General features: G+C 40.4%; 1 protein-coding gene across 2 annotated transcripts in view; it reads left to right on the forward strand.

Annotated features, from left to right (window-relative positions):
* LOC126175358 (1-phosphatidylinositol 3-phosphate 5-kinase) overlaps positions 1-19898 on the forward strand; it is a 418246-nt gene that overhangs the window by 274672 nt on the left and 123676 nt on the right. For both annotated transcript variants that reach the window (XM_049922107.1, XM_049922108.1), the window contains exons 22-23: positions 5102-5247; positions 7266-7426. In XM_049922107.1, coding sequence (XP_049778064.1) covers positions 5102-5247; positions 7266-7426 — 307 coding nt within the window. The remainder of the gene's footprint in view (positions 1-5101; positions 5248-7265; positions 7427-19898) is intronic.

Here is a 19898-nt window from a genome sequence, read left to right on the forward strand (position 1 = left end):
CTGTAGCTATTTGTTTGATGATATCTACTTCCATTTGCAACATCCTCTTCGATGGGCAGTCTCATGGCTCTGTTGCACAGTGCATAAAAGTATGCTCTTTTATGTTGGGATGGCTGGTGTGACATCACTCCTGTAATATTATATGAGTGTGGGTGGTATGAGGTCACTGCTATAATACTATCTGAGCATGTATCGTTTCTAAATATCCCAACAGTATGCCTCCCTCTCTCCCTTCTTACAAACAAATCTAGAAAGTTAGTTGCTCCAATGTCCTCAGTTTCTAATGTGAAGTGCTTTTTTCGATGTTGGTCATTTAATATTCCCATTATTTCTACTACTACTTCTTTCCTTCTCTTAAAGAGCAGACAAGAGTTGCCCAAAGAAAATAATATATGCAGGTTATTTATACTGGTAGGGAAGCACTTAGAGAGCTCTTGAACAAAGCTTTATATCATAAGTTGAAATTACTGTACACTTTCAAGCATACGTAGAATATCAAAAATAGTGTGTTTTGCAAAAGAAGAGAAAGGATATAAGTATTCTGAAGGATGCCATACTAGCCTCATTAGACACTGTGAACCCTTACACTGATATACCAGTTTCAGAAACTTTAGACATTATTAGGAAGAAACTAACAAGAAACAGGTCAGTGCACATGAGTGAAATCTTTAAACTTACGGATATGCTAGAGTTAAATTGGCTGTTAAGTGTTTTATCTTGTACAACAAGGTTTTTATGCAGGACGATGTGTAGGCCATGGGAAATTGCCTATCAGGAATTTTGGCTGAGATTTTCATGACTAACTTTGAGCACATTTTTTTTCAGCTCTTTCCAGAAATTAAAGACAAGATGATTTATTACAGATGGTACATTGATGACAATATTCTGCTCTTTAAAGGGAGGAAAGTAGGAGGAGTAGGAATATTAAATGAGCAACATACATAAATGCACTTTACATTAGAAGTGGAGGACAGTGGTGCAATTAACTTTCTAGATGTGACTGTAAGATGAGAGGGAGAAAGGCATGCTATTAGCATCTTTAGAAAATATAAATGCTCGGATAGTATAGTAAGAATGACCTCACACCATCCAGCCCAACATAAAAGAGCATACTTTTATGCAGTGTGCAATGAAGTCCTGAGACTGCCCTTCGAAGAACAGGAATTGCAAACAGAAATAGATATCATTAACCAAGTAGCTACAGCGAATTGATGTAGGAAACAAGATGTCATATGTATGAAACTTCCTGGCCAATTAAAACTGTGTGCCTGACTGAGACTCGAACTCGGGATCTTTACCTTTCGTGGGCAAGTGCTCTGCCCACTGAGCTACCCAAGCATGATTCACAACCTGTCCTCACAGCTTTACTTCCACAGTCTCCTACCTTCCAAACTTCACAGAATCTCTACTGTGAAGCTTGCAAGACTAGCCCTTCTGGAAGAAAGGGTACTGCGGAGACATGGCTTAGTCATAGCCTGGGAAATGTTTCTGGAATGAAATTTTCACTCTGCAGTGGAGTGTGCACTGATATGAAACTTCCTGGCAGATTAAAACTGTGTGCCAGACTGAGACTCGAACTCAGGACCTTTGCCTTTCACAGGCAAGTACTCTACCATTGAGCTAGCCAAGCACTGCTCATGACCCATTCTCACAGCTTTATTTCCACCAGTACCCATCCCCTACCTTCCCAACTGTTTTAATCTGCCAGGAAGTTTCATATCAGTGCACACTCTGCTGCAGAGTGATAATTTCATTATGTCATTTGTATGTTTTCAAAAATTGAAAAAAAGTTCTTGGTATAAGTGAAGAGAGTGGCAATATTAAAGGTACGAAGAAATTTGTTACTTTGTCTACAAAGGGTATGAGTTGAAGATAATTGTGAAGCTCTTTTCAAAAAAACATCGCCATGGCATTTCAGCATGAGTGGAAAATGGTGCATGGATTGAAGCATGGTCTAATCACGATGAGGCAAAGTACTCCAGGATATACAAGATCAAATGTGCGAATTGTAGAAGATAACAAGCATGAAGTTAGCACAATAAGTAAACAAGTGGAAGTGCTACACAGATCTCCTAGAAGTCTTTATTTGAATGTGCTAAAGAAACTGGAAACTTATGCACACCAAATGATAGATTGAGGAAAAACTGACTATAAGTTCAGTAACTGTTAAGAAATTTTTTAAAATATAATGTTGTAGCCTTACTTTGAGAAAGTGTAAGACTCATTATGAAACATCAACTGCGGTGACCCTCAGCACATTGGCAGTGGGAAATTGGACACGGCAGAGGCAACTTCAGTGTGGTGCGGTGTTTGGTCTGGCGCAGTAGAAACTCCACAATTGTTAAATGAAGGGAAGAGAAGGTGTTTATAGAATTTTCTAAAATTGATCATACATCATACAATTGATCATACATCATACAATGTACATTGTATGATCATACGCCTTTACGGGGAGGATATGTCAGCATCGGTTCGACGATTTGAAGGAATGCGCAAGAAGAAAGCTCAACAACTGTGTACCCTCACCTTCCTCTTACGCTGCAGGGACACTTCGACGGTTCTGAAATTTCTGAAGGTGAAGAGGATGTTTCGCTCGGCCCAGGCACATCGTATTTACAACCGTATGGAGTCTGCAATGCTACGTGAGAGGATTCATCAGACGCGGCGAACACTGGCTGTAACCAGCAGTAAACTTTTTCATCTCCACTTGTTTCTTAGTAATACTATGCAGTGTGGTGATTGGAATAAGATTGACGGTCTAACATTCAAAACTATGGAAGTTAGTGTAGAAATGTCAGCAAATAGGCAGAAGAAGAAGTTCAATAACTTACAGAACATCATTTCTGGAGGTTCAGTTGAGGACAATTCTCGAACTGTTATTAACCTGTCCGATAAAGATTCGTCAAAAGTTGAAATTTCTGTACTAGCGAAAGGAGGCAATTTTGCTGTGACACCTCAAAACGTACCCACAGAGGATATTGTAGCAAATATTGAGGCCGGTATCCGTCAGCTGCCACAGCAGTCCGCTGACGTAATTAGGATGGAAACTGCTAGGATTTTACGTATGTGTAAGCCACCTAAAAGTAATTTGTCGCAGGCTCAAAGGAAGGCGCTGAGGGATATAAATGGAGATAAAAACATTATTGTTCTTAATGCAGATAAGGATAATGCCACCGTCATACTGAACAGTGAGGACTATCATGGAAAAATCAATGACATTTTAGTTCCCTCCAATTACAAAAAACTCCAGAAAGATCCGACTATGAAGATTTTGAGAATGACAAATCGACTGGTGAAAGCGTCTTCATTTGGCTCCTACGATAAGAAGCTGCTTTGTAAAACAGAAGCATATCCACCTAGACTTTATTGCTTACCCAAAGTTCATAAACCTGGGATTCCGTTGAGGCCAATTGTCAGCGCTATAGGCGGGCCAACACACGAGTTAGCTAGACACCTTACCTTAATGCTGCAGCCTTATGTTGGTAGGACGGACAGTAATATTAAAAATTCAGCTCATTTCATTGACAAGTTAAAGGAAATGAGCGTGGGCCCGGATGATATCCTCGTCAGTTTTGACGTTGTGTCATTATTTACCATGATTCCGGTAAATGAAGCTATCTTATGCATAGCGGATATTTTTCCTACCGATATTGTGGCATTATTCCGACACTGCCTCACCACAACCTACTTTCAATATAATAATGACTTTTATGAACAGATTGACGGGGTGGCTATGAGCAGTCCTCTCAGTCCTGCTGTGGCTAACTTATTTATGGAGACTTTTGAACAACGAGCGTTGCAGACTGCCAGTAAGAGACCAGCCAGATGGTATCGCTACGTCAATGACACGTTCATAGTATGGACATACGGAGCAGAGGAGTTGGATGCCTTCCTGACACATTTAAACAGCATTAATCCGAAAATCCAATTCACTATGGAGACGGAAAGGAATGGGCAATTGAACTTCCTGGATGAGCACCGCTGTCTCTGTGATCATCAAATGTAAGGAGAATAAGATGTGATTTTGTAGGTTTTCTCAGCATAATAAGTCTTGAAAGTCTCCTCAGGTTTGCTACTGGGTCCTAAAATCAACTTGATTCAATATTTCATGATCCAACTATCACCAATCTCCAAGAGAACACTGTTCCTGCTGAGTCCTGCTGAAAACTTATGCCAAGGCTGCAAATCATCATCCTGTGTAGGCCTCCGTACTGTACACAGCATATGGGCCACCCATCACTGTTGCTGCCCTCCTAGACTGGGCAGGTAGCACTGCCATTAGTAGAGCACCGGTGGCAATGCTACGTTGCACTCAATGACCATTTTCAAACACTTAGACTAGCTGCACTGAAAAATGTTCTGCCTTGATGGGGGTAAGACAGGGTTCCACATCCTGCTAAGGGAATAGCCATTCCCTCCATTAATCAGATTGTCAGCCAACTTAATTTCAATTGCCTCTTTATAAACACTGTTCCAATTCCATAAACCATAAGTGTTGGCAAGTATCGCAGTCTCGTCAAGTTTCATCTCGTGTCCCGCATTTAAGCAATGTTCAGCTACCACGGTTTTTGCCTTTATTGTTCATTCTGTTTCCTTCTTTTTATTCCAACTGGTTATATCCTATTTTTATTCTAGCTTTTGGCATGACTCCAATACAATCTCTCAGATGTGTGTAAATCATATAATTATATCCTATAGATGTTTTAGCACTGTTATTATCATGTTTTGGAAATTTGTTTGTAGTATTTTCTACTTTTTTTTCATTATTTTTATTGAAAGTATGTGGGTTTAATGACATCAAGGAATAGATGGTACAGTAGTGCACATTTTTTATATGCGGCACTTGAAGTGATACAACGTACTAAAGTGAAACTAGTGTTTTAATGCCTTCCATTCCATGTACCATTCACAGTAATTATTGAGAAAAGTGAAAGTATTTTGTTTATAGTAAATCTTCATATGCTGCAGATGTAAGTCTTTTGTGTAATTGACATTAATGAAACTGTTTTATAAGTGCAGCTTTGAATGTGAGTTTTTCCTTAGCACACAATTTAGAAATTTTGTGTCTGTAATCATTATAATCGTCTTTATTTCATTTCAGTGTTAGAAGGATCATCTCCAAAAGTCCAAATAAAAATGCATTCTGAATCACTTGAAGACAGTCATGATGGAAAATCATCACAGAAGAGTGTTAAAACTATATTGTCACAACTATTGCCTTCTGCCACATCTTCAGCTCCTATACAGGTTTGCATATAATGTAGTATGTAATTTCTTTTCATCTTCTTTTTATTTGCAATATAGAATCCAAAATAATATTTCAGAAACTAACTGTATGATGACCTTCATTTCAATTATTTCTTCTTTTGCTGAACAGAGTTCAGCAACATGTGCCTACTATGCAAATATCCAGTATCTAAAATGCTTTCTAAGCTGTTTCATTATGAATTAATCTTCTAATGACAAAATCCGTATTCCTTATGAAACACACAAAAATTTGAATTATATACAATGTGTTTCAGGACCTCACTGAAAAACATTGAACAGTGAAGTCACCCATATAGGATCATTTTTTATCAGGGTACATACAGTCTTTAATGCATCCTTAACATTATAGCAATGAATAACTACAGTTGCACAAAAATTACCATTTATTATTATTAGGCATGCCGTGACAGTAATTATGCATGCAGCACACCGTTGCCCATACTACTCTGGAGAGCATGTCAACATTTTGTCAGATGTGGTGGAATTGATCAGTGATTCAGGCTATCAACTCAATTCAAGTTGGAAGTGGAATAATGTAAACCATACTCTTGATATGAAAATTTTGTGAAGCTTGTGGATGAATCCTTCCTGGGAACTACCAGAATACACATACACCTGGATGACTACATTGTCCTAACCAGTGACACTGCAGTGGCACTACAATCAACATGCAGTAATCGAGATATGTCAAATCAGGCAAATGTGCTGGAAAAACAACATGCCCTCCACATCCTATCCAGTGTTCCCAGACATTGACAGTTAGTTGCACTCTTGCATCAACATTGAAGTGTGCTGGGACTCCATCGTGCTGGAAACAGAGGCCTCTGCACACAGCAAGCTGTAGACTGTCCAGCGGGTCCGGAAATTTGCTCTGCAGGAATTGTAAGCAAGCCGTTCCCATTAATGTAGGTAACAGTTTTACAAGTCCTAGTAGAAGATCATCCACAACTCCCATCCACATGTTTATGGAGGATCTTCATTGGCACAATCTAACAGCAACCACATGCAGGTTTTCATAGTGCCAGATGTGGCTTTTTCTGCTGTTAAAATGCCCATCTTCTGTAAAGGAGGCCATATCTGTAGATAAAACAGCTGTATGGAAGGAAACATCATTCACACTTTTGTGTACAAATCGCTGCACAAACTGCGTAAGATGTTGGTAACGAGCTAGTCCTAAATCTACAGATCAATTCACCTTTAAAATCTGATGTTCTGACATGACACTTACCGCCACCATCATGCTGGGGTGCAAACTCCCTGTTTCTTGTAAGCATCCGTGAATTGCAGAAGAGTTAGTGGATGTCTTCTGTTAGGGAACCAATTTTCCTAGATATGAGGAGCTGTTCTTCCATTTCCCGTCCCCTTACCATAATACACAATCATGTTGGTGGCTTCATCAAATCCATACCCCATTATTCATTGAATACAAACGATAAGAAGACCTGAATTCAAGATTAGTAAGATACACAATGCTGAAGATACAGTATTATAAGAACATAAGCTGACAGCGACACTGATAAGACGCCCACCATTGAAGATACAGCATTATAAGAACACAAGCTGACTGCAGCACTGATAAAATGCACACCACTAAAAGCACCGTATTACAATGGCACAAGCTGAGTGACAGGCCAGGTATGATTCCACAGAGTAATGACCTGCCTAGAACCGGCACAGCAGGTCACTAGGTGGTGGTGCACATAATGACCATGCACATAACTCATAAACAGTGGACCAAAACAAATGTTCCATAATAAAAAATGATCATCAAAGTATGATCTATTGTCCCTCAAAGTTTGGTGGGGAGGTCCTGAAACACCCTGTATATGTATAGTTATTGGCTAGATAATATGAAATCGAAAACTTTTTCTGATTGAAGAGCTGGGATACTTATTCCAGAATTTTGCATTGAGTTTGAAGATGCTTTCATTTAAGATAAGTTTAATGTCAATGAAATTCATATGAGGGTGATTTTGTGACAAATAACTTTTTTACAGAGTCCACTGAGTCCCCAGGAGCATCATCTACCACCAACAGATGGAGCTGTACCAATTGTTGTGTATGAAACTGAACCTTCTTCTATTATTGCATATGCATTGAGTTCGCAGGATTATCGGCGATTTCATGATGAAATGAATAATGATCAGGTCGTGTCAAGGTATGTCTTTAAATAAAACATACATATAACAATGTAAAGTCTTTGGTGGATTATAAATAACGGGAGAACTGAAAATGAAGACTCGCCATATAACTGAGGTACTGAGTGACCGAGACATACATAAACAAGACCGAACATTTTGTGAAGCTTCTGGATGAGTCTTTCCTGGGAACTACCAGAATACGCATATACTTGGATGGCTACATTGTCCCAACCAATGACAGTGTAGTGGCACTACAATCAACATGCAGCACAGTCAGTTGGGACAGGGTAGCCATGCACAAATGTAGATATGTGTTGGGATTCTGTTAGCTCTGGAGAAGAACCCATCCAGTAGCTTGACAGCATAATAAGTTTTCTGAATAAGACATGAAACGGTATTGTACTTTAAAAGATAATTCAGTGTTGCATTAAGTTCAGTTAAGTAAAACAATCGATAAATATATGGCTGTGGTGGTTTAGGAGTTAGGGCACATTACCATAGCCCTGGAGGTCCTAGGTTCAATCCTGGAGAGGGGTGTGGAGTGGAGAGGGTGAGGGGGGGGGGGGGGGGGAGAGGGGCACTGTCTGCCAGGGTACAGGGACTAGAATGCCAACAATCACAGTGTTCAGAGGTTGTGGAGTGGGGAGGTGGGGAAAATGTGGTGGAAAAGGAGAGAAGTGGGGAAAGATAAGCAGGTGCATTGCAGATGGCAGCAAACAAAGAGGGTGGGATTTGAGAATGGGGAGGAGATCATAGGACAGAGGGGATAGAAACTGTTGGGTGGAGGGTGTGAGGACAGTATGTCACCATAGATTGTGGTCGGTATAATTACAGGAGGAGTGGAGAATGTGTTGTAAGGATAGCTTCCATCTGTGCAGTTCAGAAAAGCTGTTGGTGGAGGGAAGGATCCAGGTGGCTCGGGTAGTGAAGCATTATATGTTCAGCTGCATGTTGTGCCAGAGGATGGTCTGCTTTGCTCTTGGCCACAGTTCGGCTATGGCCATCCATCCTGGTGGACAGTTGGCTTGCAGTCATATCCATATAGAAAGCTGTGCAGTGTTTGCAGCAGAGCTGGTAAATAAGATAACTGCTTTCACAGGCGGCTTGGCCCTTGATGGAGTAGGATAAATCTGTGACAGTCCTGTCTCATGGGCATCAACTTTAATATTTCAGTTACAACAACACAACAGTAATATCATGATTTAACCAACACATGCACTGGGGCTGCCTTATTCTTGATAATCAGTCTGAACAATGTTTTTTACAAATATTGTATCGATTATGAAGATATATGGTAATGTATGTGTTCAGTAATCCACCAGGCTCCCACGTTCATCTTTCTGGCTTGACACTTGTGGGGTATGGTAATGCTATCTGGAACGCTTGTGAGACAGCACATGGGTCACTGCTGCCCATGGAAATGTCTTATGTGTGAATATTGACTAATTTTTGGTTGTTTCAATGTACATCACATTTAGTAGCATGTGTTACATATCTCCAGCCTACCTCTACTGAATCAATATCGAAAGAACACTGTAGTAAGCCTTATAAGCCTTTTTATTGTCTCTGAAATAAACTTAAGGAGGCCTCCAATGCCTAACAGTATTACTTTTCAATGGCATGCTCTGACAAGTCCCAGTGTATACATGGATATTTGGAACACAACATAGAGTCAAATTCAACATCAGTTATGTGTCATTTAAGTAAAAATATTATTTACATGCAGCACAATTACACATCACAAACTGCAAAACTATGAATACATTAGGCAGTTGTGATTTCAGCTGTGTTGATTCATCACACCTGCAGTTTTTCATTTGGAAAAGAATGTCACCAGTCTCGTGGAGGGTGCTGTGTTAGATTACGGGAGTTAATTAGCAAGTGTAGCTAGTACTTTTTACAAGAAGATATTATTGAAAGACATTGACCATGACATCAAGGTCCCTTCACTTAAAAGGCTTATTTGATGTCTTTAGATTGATTTTATGAATGTGTGTTGTCTGTTCTTTCAGACATGGTGATTACTGTATAATTAAGTTTCCGTTGGAATGAACTGTGCTCTCTTTGCAGTTCCATCTTACATTTCATTGATTTGATGTGAAAAGTGCTTTTAATTAAGAAAACTTGAAACCTGCGTGGATTTGATACTGAATTCCCAGTAATATTTAGGTCTTAGGTTTGACTGAATAATCTCTCTATTGTATTATTCTTATCAACTATCATGCTTGCTACTGATAACTTGGATAAAAAATAAGAAAAACAGCAAAAACTTGGGCTAATGCTGATGAATTGACATCAATTTGGATTTTTTGTACCACAGTAATATTACAGAAGAAAGAAAGGAGGGTGACAGCTGGTACTGAGGGCCTTGGTGAAGATAACTTGTTTGATAGTCAATTTATTTGAATGATATTGAGTCACATTTATCAGACAAACAATAATGAAAGGTCATTGCCAAATTAGAGGTAGGTTGTACTGAGACGGGTAGCTTGGTGGTTAAATGTTTATTTTTCTATTATTCACTGGCTGCAACAACAGTTTTTAAACACAGCTTTAACATCAAGGAAGTTTTGCCAAGGGGAACCAAAGGCTACAGCTTAAGTCATAGGCAATATTTATTTTTATGCCTTTGAGGAAATATGACTGTAAACCCATACAATTCAGTTATGCACTTGTTGCTACCATCAGTCAGTTGATATTATAGAGCAATGTTTACACAAGGTTTTCAAGACTGTATTTATGTGAATCAGCTAGCTATGTATGTACCGCCCACTGCTTGTTTTTAGAGGGGCTTTTGCAATGGTTTTGTCACCAGATACACTGGATTATAAAACAGTCAAGGTCTGCTCCCTTTCTAAGATAATTCCTAGTTTGGCTTGCAAACTGACTGTAGACATGATTTGATTTGATGAACAGTTAGAACCCATTATCCTTCCTCAAACATCCATTCAGTAGAGCTTGTGGACATTACGAGTAACAGCACCATACATCACTGCAAATGTTTTTTCTGCTATTTGAGACAATCACAGTACCTATCAACATTACTTGTGCTATACCAATCTCATCATCATCATGTAAGTGTGGCTGTTGGTACATGTTTTCCAGCTTCATGTCATAAAATCTTATAAGCCCCTTTCTAGTTCTCTTCTTCTGATCATCACATAAAAAACATCTCTATACTATGATCTTGGAAGTCATTTGCACTCTTTTTGGCCATCTACCTTCATCCCCTCCAGGTGTCCATACCAATAAAAATGGTTCATTTTGATTATTTCTACTATTGTCCCTCCCTTCAACATTCATTAATTAATTAATTAACTCCCATCAGAAGGGGAATCTTCAGGGATATCAAATGAGTCAAGGGGTATATTAACATGAGATAATTACATCATAGAAACTTAATCTGTGTGCTATATTATTAACAGTAGACTAATGCTGTAATGCGTAATACTGTTCATGCTTACACACACACCCCCCCCCCCTTTTTTTTCCCCTAATTTAATCGAGTTAACAAGAAAGTTGCACCTTTGAAAAAGGCTGCTGTCTTCCAGTTTTACTATATAGCTGCTGTTTATCTGCAATTAGTAGCTTGAAGGAAAGAAGGGAGGAAATTAGATTAGAATTTAACATCCTGTAGACAGAGCTGTCATTTAACATGGAGCACAAACTCGGATTATGAAAGGATGGGGAAGGAAATTGGACATGCCTTTTCCAAAAGAATCATCCTAACATTTGCCTGGAGAGATTTGGGGAAATCATGGAAAACCAAAATCTGAATAGCTGTACAGAATTCGATTCAAGTGTGCTAATCACTGCATTCCTCACTCCATAGAACTTAATATTTATTTGATTCCATTAGTATTTCTCAAAGAAATAAATTTTATGTCTTTAGATACTGCTTCTTACTATGCATTACTACTTGTTGTACAGATCTATTACAAATACTTGCCATGTAGCTAACATAAGTTTTTAGTCCATGATTTCAGATAATTTATAGAAACAGTGGCTAATGGGATATGTTTTCAATTTTCTTTTCAATTGCTAGGGATTCCCAGTTTTTGTATTTATGTTAGATGAGAGCTTGCTGAATATTTTCCCAGCAGAGTACCATAACTCCTCTGTGTAACATAGACATGGAGGCAAAGTAAACATGAAAATTATTTATGAACCTCCAGCATGCTGGAGTAGTTTGGGTCAGCAACTTAAAAAAAAAAAAAAAATCTAAGTTGCAAATTTTTACTTTCTATTCATTTGATGACTAGGTTCGGGCCAAGATCCATTTTCAAATACCATAACACAGTCGAAAATGACACTTCCGAAGATGACAGTTATCATTATGCCCCCCGCCCCATAAACCATGGATCTTGCCGTTGGTGGGGAGACTTGCGTGCCTCAGTGATACACGTGGCCGTACCATAGGTGCAACCACAACGGAAGGGTATCTGTTGAGAGGCCAGAGAAATGTGTGGTTCCTGAAGAGGGGCAGCAGTCTTTTCACTAGTTGCAGGGGCAACAGTCTGGATGATTGACTGATCTGGCCTTGTAACACTAACCATAATGGCCTTGCTGTTCTGGTACTGCGAACGGCTGAAAGCAAGGGGAAACTACAGCCGTAATTTTTCCCGAGGGCATGCAGCTTTACTGTGTGGTTAAATGATGATGGCGTCCTCTTGGGTAAAATATTCCAGAGGTAAAATAGTCCCCCATTCGGATCTCCGGGTGGGGACTACTCAGGAGGACATCATTATCAGGAGAAAGAAAACTGGTATTCTACGGATCGGAGCGTGGAATGTCAGATCCCTTAATCGGGCAGGTAGGTTAAAAAATTTAAAAAGGGAAATGGATAGGTTAAAGTTAGATACAGTGGGAATTAGTGAAGTTTGGTGCCAGGAGGAACAAGACTTTTGGTCAGGTGAATACAGGGTTATAAATACAATATCAAATAGGGGTAATGCAGGAGTAGGTTTAATAATGAATAAAAAAAAAATAGGGGTGCGGGTAAGCTACTACAAACAGCATAGTGAACGCATTATTGTGGCCAAGATAGCCATGAATCCCATGCCTACTACACTAGTACAAGTTTATATACCAACTAGCTCTGCAGATGACGAAGAAATTGAAGAAATGTATGATGAAATAAAGGAAATTATTCAAGTAGTGAAGGGAGACGAAAATTTAATAGTCGTGGGTGACTGGAATTCGAGAGTAGGAAAAGGGAGAGAAGGAAACATAGTGGGTGAACATGGATTGGGGGAGAGAAATGAAAGAGGAAACCGTCTGGTAGAATTTTGCACAGAGCATAGCTTATTCATAGCTAACACTTTGTTCAAGAATCATAAAAGAAGGTTGTATACATGGAAGAATCCTGGAGATACTAAAAGGTATCAGATAGATTATATAATGGTAAGACAGAGATTTAGGAACCAGTTTTTAAATTGTAAGACATTTCCAGGGGCAGATGTGGACCCTGACCACAATCTATTGGTTATGAACTGTAGATTAAAACTGAAGAAACTGCAAAAAGGTGGGAATTTAAGGAGATGGGACCTGCATAAACTGAAAGAACCAGAGGTTGTACAGAGTTTCAAGGAGAGCATAAGGGAACAATTGACAGGAATGGGGGAAAGAAATACAGTAGAAGAAGAATGGGTAGCTTTGAGGGATGAAGTAGTGAGGGCAGCAGAGGATCAAGTAGGTAAAAAGACGAAGGCTAGTAGAAATCCTTGGGTAACAGAAGAAATATTGAATTTAATTGATGAAAGGAGAAATTATAAAAATGCAGTAAATGAAGCAGGCAAAAAGGAATACAAATATCTCAAAAATGAGATCGACAGGAAATGTAAAACGGCTAACCATGGATGGCTAGAGGACAAATGTAAGGAGGTAGAGGTTTATGTCACTAGAGGTAAGATAGATACTGCCTACAGGAAAGTTAAAGAGACCTTTGGAGAAAAGAGAACCACTTGTCTGAATATCAAGAGCTCAGATGGAAACCCAGTTATAAGCAAAGAAGGAAAAGCAGAAAGGTGGAAGGAGTATATAGAGGGTCTATACAAGGGCGATGTACTTGAGGACAATATTATGGAAATGGAAGAGGATGTAAATGAAGATGAAATGGGAGATACGATACTGCGTGAAGAGTTTGACAGAGCACTGAAAGACCTGAGTCGAAACAAGGCCCCAGGAGTAGACAACGTGCCATTAGAACTACTGATGGCCTTGGGAGAGCCAGTCCTGACAAAACTCTACCATCTGGTGACCAAGATGTATGAGACAGGCGAAATACCCTCAGACTTCAAGAAGAATATAGTAATTCCAGTCCCAAAGAAAGCAGGTGTTGACAGATGTGAAAATTACCGAACTATCAGTTTAATAAGTCACAGCTGCAAAATACTAACGCGAATTCTTTACAGACGAATGGAGAACTGGTAGAAGCCGACCTCGGGGAAGATCAGTTTGGATTCCGTAGAAATGTTGGAACACGTGAGGCGATACTGACCTTACGACTTATCTTAGAAGAAAGATTAAGGAAAGGCAAACCTATGTTTCTAGCATTTGTAGGCTTAGAGAAAGCTTTTGACAATGTTGACAGGAATATTCTCTTTCAAATTCTGAATGTGGCAGGGGTAAAATACAGGGAGCAAAAGGCTATTTACAATTTGTACAGAAACCAGATGGCAGTTATAAGAGTCGAGGGGCATGAAAGGGAAGCAGTGGTTGGGAAGGGAGTGAGACGGGGTTGTAGCCTCTCCCCGATGTTATTCACTCCGTATATTGAGCAAGCAGTAAAGGAAACTAAAGAAAAATTTGGAGTAGGAATTAAAATCCATGGAGAAGAAATAAAAACTTTGAGGTTCGCCGATGACATTGTAATTCTGTCAGAAACAGCAAAGGACTTGGAAGAGCAGTTGAACGGAATGGACAGTGTCTTGAAAGGAGGATATAAGATGAACGTCAACAAAAGCAAAACGAGGATAATGGAATGTAGTCGAATTAAGTCGGGTGATGCTGTGGGAACTAGATTAGGAAATGAGACACTTAAAGTACTGAAGGAGTTTTGCTATTTGGGGAGCAAAATAACTGATGATGGTCGAAGTAGAGAGGATGTAAAATGTAGACTGGCAATGGCAAGGAAAGCATTTCTGAAGAAGAGAAATTTGTTAACATCGAGTATAGATTTAAGTGTCAGGAAGTCGTTTCTGAAAGTATTTGTATGTAGTGTAGCCATGTATGGAAGTGAAACATGGACGGTAAATAGTTTAGACAAGAAGAGAATAGAAGCTTTCGAAATGTGGTGCTACAGAAGAATGCTGAAGATTAGATAGGTAGATCACATAACTAATGGGGAGGTATTGAATAGAATAGGGGAGAAGAGGAGTTTGTGGCACAACTTGACAAGAAGAAGGGACCGGTTGGCAGGGCATGCTCTGAGGCATCAAGGGATCACAAATTTAGCATTGGAGGGGAGCGTGGAGGGTAAAAATCGTAGAGGGAGACCAAGAGATGAATACACTAATCAGATTCAGAAGGATGTAGTTGCAGTAAGTACTGCGACATGATGAAGCTTGCATAGGATAGAGTGGCACGGAGAGCTGCATCAAACCAGTCTCAGGACTGAAGACCACAACAACAACATCATTATGCACTTCGAATGTTCATTGCATATTTTTACATCTTTGGAAATGCCATTTTTGACTGTCGTGATGATTTAAAAATGAGTCTCGGCCCAAAACTATTCATCGAATTAATAAAAAGTAAAAATTTGCAACTTGGACTGGTTTTTTGTTCTACTGATGAACATTATTTTTGTGTCTAGTATTGTGACTGCGCATATCGCAGTTCAGTTGAAACTGATTTTTATTGGCAGCAGTAAAACCCCTTAAGGAGAAAAAGTTTTGGGAAGTGAGTGTAAGCATTCCAATATTCTTAAAAAGACTTTTTCAAGATGTAAGATTAACTACTTTGCAAATTATTCTGACTGATCACTTCTGTAAATCAAGTAGTTTATTTACTTTAGGTACACAGCCCATGAAGATAATTCCCTAACCTATAGAGAAATGAAAATATGCAATGTATGCCAACACTCTTGTATTTTGGTCCACAAAATAGGAGATGCTTCTAATGGCATAACATGCTAAACTGTGCTTCCTCGTTAGCTTAACTTTGTGTTGATTCCATTTTAACCTGTTATTTAGCTGGACCACAATGCTTTATACACAATGTGCCTCATTGAGGTTATGGACATTAATGTCTACTTCTTGTGCTAGAAGGTCCTTATTGCTTGTTTGAAATAGCATAATATAAGTCTTTGTGAGAATTAGATGGAAACTGCAAGCTATGACCCACAAGTAAGCCTCTTCAGTTTCCAAGCTGCGCCAACTATGGTTGAATTTGGCCCTTGATTAGTATGCTTATGTCATTAGCAAATATTACAGTTTTTGAAATGGCCTGTATTGTCATTGGTTGATCATTCATGTAGAACAGAAACGAGTGGGCCTGGTACTGATCCTCATGACGTTCCACATATTGTTTCACACTCTGAATCTACTTTCATGCCTGAGAGGCAGGCTGTTACAGAGATGCTCTGCCCTCTGTTATGGAGTAAGATTCCATCCATGCAAGAAGGATACCATTAATGACGTAACACTTTAGTTTGCTAAGCAGAGTTTTGTGATTCACTCACTCGAGGGCTTTGGCAAAGTCACAGAATATACCATCAGGATAATTTTTCTTGTTTGGCTGTGTTAGCATTTCATTTGTGAAGTGCTTTTTTTTTGCATTTTGCTTGCAGAATGATTATAAAAACAAACTGAGAGCTAGTTAAAAAGTTCTGCTAGTTACAGAAGTGTGAATTCTATCATAGGCCACTTTCACTAATATGAGGGACATCCAGTATGTGATGAAACACACTTTTTTGCTGAAAGCAGGTTGGTTTTATTAAGGATTCTAATAGACCCTATTATTCCCTACTCTTATGGCTACAAAACCCAATTTATCAACTTAATCTCCATTCAATGTGAGTGCCTTATGCAAAGTTACTAAGAGGGCCTGTATGCCTGCCTGATGCATCAGTAACCTCCGTACCATCCATGTACTGCTTCCTGTGGAGTGCATCCTTCATTGGGCCAAACATGTTGATGTCGGAACGTGTGAGATCTGGGCTGTAGGGTGGATGAGGAAGAACTGTCTAATGAAGTTTGCTGAGCTCGTCTTTGGTTGTACAGGCTTGTGTGAAGCCTTGCGTTGTCATGGAGAAGGGGAAGTTCATTCACATTTTTGTGGTGATAAACATACTAAATCATTTCTTCAGTTTTCAGAGGTTAGCACAATACACTTCAGAGTTGATTGTTGCACCATGAGGGAGGACGTCAAACAGAATAACCCCTTCAGAGTCCCATAAGCATGTCACCATGACTTTACCAGCTGAGAGTGCAGCTTTGAAATACTTCTTTGGAGGAGAGGTGGTGTGACGCCACTCCGTGGATTGTAGTTTTGTTTCCAGTTCAAAACGATGAACCCCTGTTTCATCACTTGGGACAGAGTTTGACAAAAAAATTTTACAATCAACTTCATAATGCACAAGCAGTTCTGTATAGATTATCGTTCATTGGTTTTTATGGTCTTCTGTAAGGACATGAGAAATCCAGTGGGCACACACCTCTGAGTACCCCAGCTGGTGGATGAGTGTGTCAGCACTACCAGCAAAGATGTCCAGTTGTGCAGTAAGGCAGCCAGCTGGCATGTGGGAAATTGCACAACAATGTTCCGATTATGACAAACACCTCGCCCAATAACTCACCATGCTTTTGTTCACTGTCTGTCTCTGTAGACTATCTGCAAGTGTCTATGAATATCTGTGACAGTCTGGTTTTCTGCCAAAAGGAACTCAAGGACAGCTCTCTTCTTGAAGCACACCTCCATTACAGATGCCATTTTGAAGACTACATATAGTGCCATGATCTTCATGAAACTATGGGGGCAGAAGCAAGAATATTCCATGATGTCCCACAGCAAATTCTGCATTTTTTCAGCCAAAATTGACCAAGACAAAAAACTTTTTGCATTACTCATTGAATGCCCCTCGTACCTTTGAAAATGCAGGACAGAACAGTACAGGTCTGTAATTAGTCTGTTTGCATATCTCCAGCCTTAAAGATGGGGATTGCTACAGCAAATTTAAGTAATGAAATTTGCTATGAGTCATTGATTGATTACTGTAACTGCATCGAATTGGCATGAGATTTTAATATTCTGCTGGAAACACCGTCATATCTAGCAGAATTACTCCTTTATAGTGACTTCATGAATTTTATAATCTCCTTGGTGGTTATATTTTTTGGAACTAAAGGCTGTTGGAGGTTCATACAGTGTCTGCACAAATAAATGTAATGCATCTATATTTGAATGTTTATTACCAGCTGTACTGTTCGCAGCCACTGTGAGAAAGTAATCATTGAAGTTTGTGGCCAATGATTTGAAACACTAACCATTCCTGACAGAGCCATTTTCTGGGAACTCAGTTTCACTTGGATTTCTAGTTTTTTTGTTTCTTGTTTAATAATGTTTAAATCAGTTTTCACCCTTTCTTGAAGTGTTTTATTTTTTGAGCATAAAGCATGAATTTTGCTTTTTTAGTGACAGAGTGGAGAATTTGACAGTACTGGTACTAATGGATTTTAAGAGTTTGACTAATGTTTGTTCTCTAAATTATGTAGGGCTCTCTAATCCTAGCACAAGATACTTTAATCCCAGGAGTTATTCAACCATTACCCTTGCTTATGTTCAATTTTGTTCTTACTTCTATTAGGGGAAAACAAGACAGAGTACTGTAGGGATGTGTTTAAGAGAGAATTAACTTTTCCCTCAACACTGTCTGCTTTATAAATTGCTCTCCAGCATTTTTCCCAAGATTTTTCTCTAAATAATGTAACTGAGTCATTGTTTATGATTCTTTGGTATTATATTTTTCTTCTGTGGTCTTGTGGGTACACTATCCACAATTAAAACAGTGTGTAACTGGTACAGGCGAATAAAAGCAATTTATTTTGTACTCTTAGAAGAACATACAACACAAGAACAATTCAGTCGCTGCTGACATTATGGATGGACACACTAGTCTCTCTCAGCCATTTCGCCCCCTGCGGGTCCGGGGTAAGAATAGGCCTGAGGTATTCCTGCCTGTCGTAAGAGGCGACTAAAAGGAGTTTCAACCGTTTTGGCATTCCATGTGATGGTCCCCCTTGGAGTTTGACCTCCTTTTTTCAAAATTCTACAGAAGTACGAGCCTTTTGGGGAAGGACGCCTTACGTGGTGTCTCACTGGTCCTCAGTGCACTAAGACCTTGGCACTCAGCATTGTAACGGCATTGTAACCACACCCACTATTCCTCAAATTGGGCCTAAACGCCTGATGGGTTGCACAAGTTACGCCCATAGTGCGTCCCCATCTGCACCTACGATCATGATGGACTTTCCATGGCACCCGAAATCCAGCACGGTAGCCAGCCCGTTGTGGTGGGGTCGTCATGTACCCTCTAGGTTGTAGCCTCCTGACAACACAGGGATCGTACTGCCGATACCTGAGCTGCACCTTCCCCATGTCGGCCAAGGAGTAGATGCCCGTCTCCTTGGGGCATCGGGACTCCCGGCAACGGTCATCCTGCCAGGTGGCTCTTGCTGAGGCTGGGTGGCGCCCGTGGGGAGAGCCCCTGGTCGGAGTGGGTGGTATCGGGGCGGACGTTTCGCAGATGAAACGTCAACATGTATCAGGTCGCTCTGCGGCCGAGTCTTTTAAAAAGAAAGGTACTGTCTCTGGTTCTGGTTCTCCTGCCCTTTCCCCCTTGGCCACTCCCTGGGAGGAAGGACAGGTCTGCTGGCTTGGGGCGAAGTACTTCCCCTGCTATTTAGTCTGTTCTCGGACCGATGGGGGGATGTTCGCCACCTCCAAGCCCATGTTCTTTGTCCAGCACATCGAGGACATCTTCCGGGAAATCGAGGCTCTCAGTAAAATGCGTTCGGGGTCCGTTCTTATAAAGACCGCCTCCGCCACACAGTCGGCGGCGCTCCAGGCATGCGACCGACTAGGGGACATCCCAGTGTCTATTGTCCCGCATCTGGCACTGAATAGGACGCAGGGGGTTATTTTTCATCGGGACCTCCTGCTGCAATCTGATGAGGAGCTCAGGGCCAACCTGGAGCGCCGAGGCGTGCATTTCGTCCGGCGAGTTCAGCGCGGCCCCAAAGATCGTCGCATCGACACCGGAGCCTTTATCCTCGCCTTTGAGGGGGACGTTCTCCCGGAGAAGATAAAGGTGATGTGCTACTGGTGCGACGTGCGACCTTACGTCCTGCCTCCTATGCGCTGCTTCCGGTGTTTGCGCTTTGGGCACATGTCGTCACGGTGTGAGGCTGAGCCCCTTTGTGGTGATTGCGGACGTCCTCTTCGTGAGGAACATACATGCACCCCACCACCTCGGTGCGTCAATTCTCC

The sequence above is a fragment of the Schistocerca cancellata genome, chromosome 3, assembly GCF_023864275.1.
Source record: "Schistocerca cancellata isolate TAMUIC-IGC-003103 chromosome 3, iqSchCanc2.1, whole genome shotgun sequence".
In the NCBI taxonomy this organism is placed as follows: Eukaryota; Metazoa; Arthropoda; class Insecta; order Orthoptera; family Acrididae; genus Schistocerca; species Schistocerca cancellata.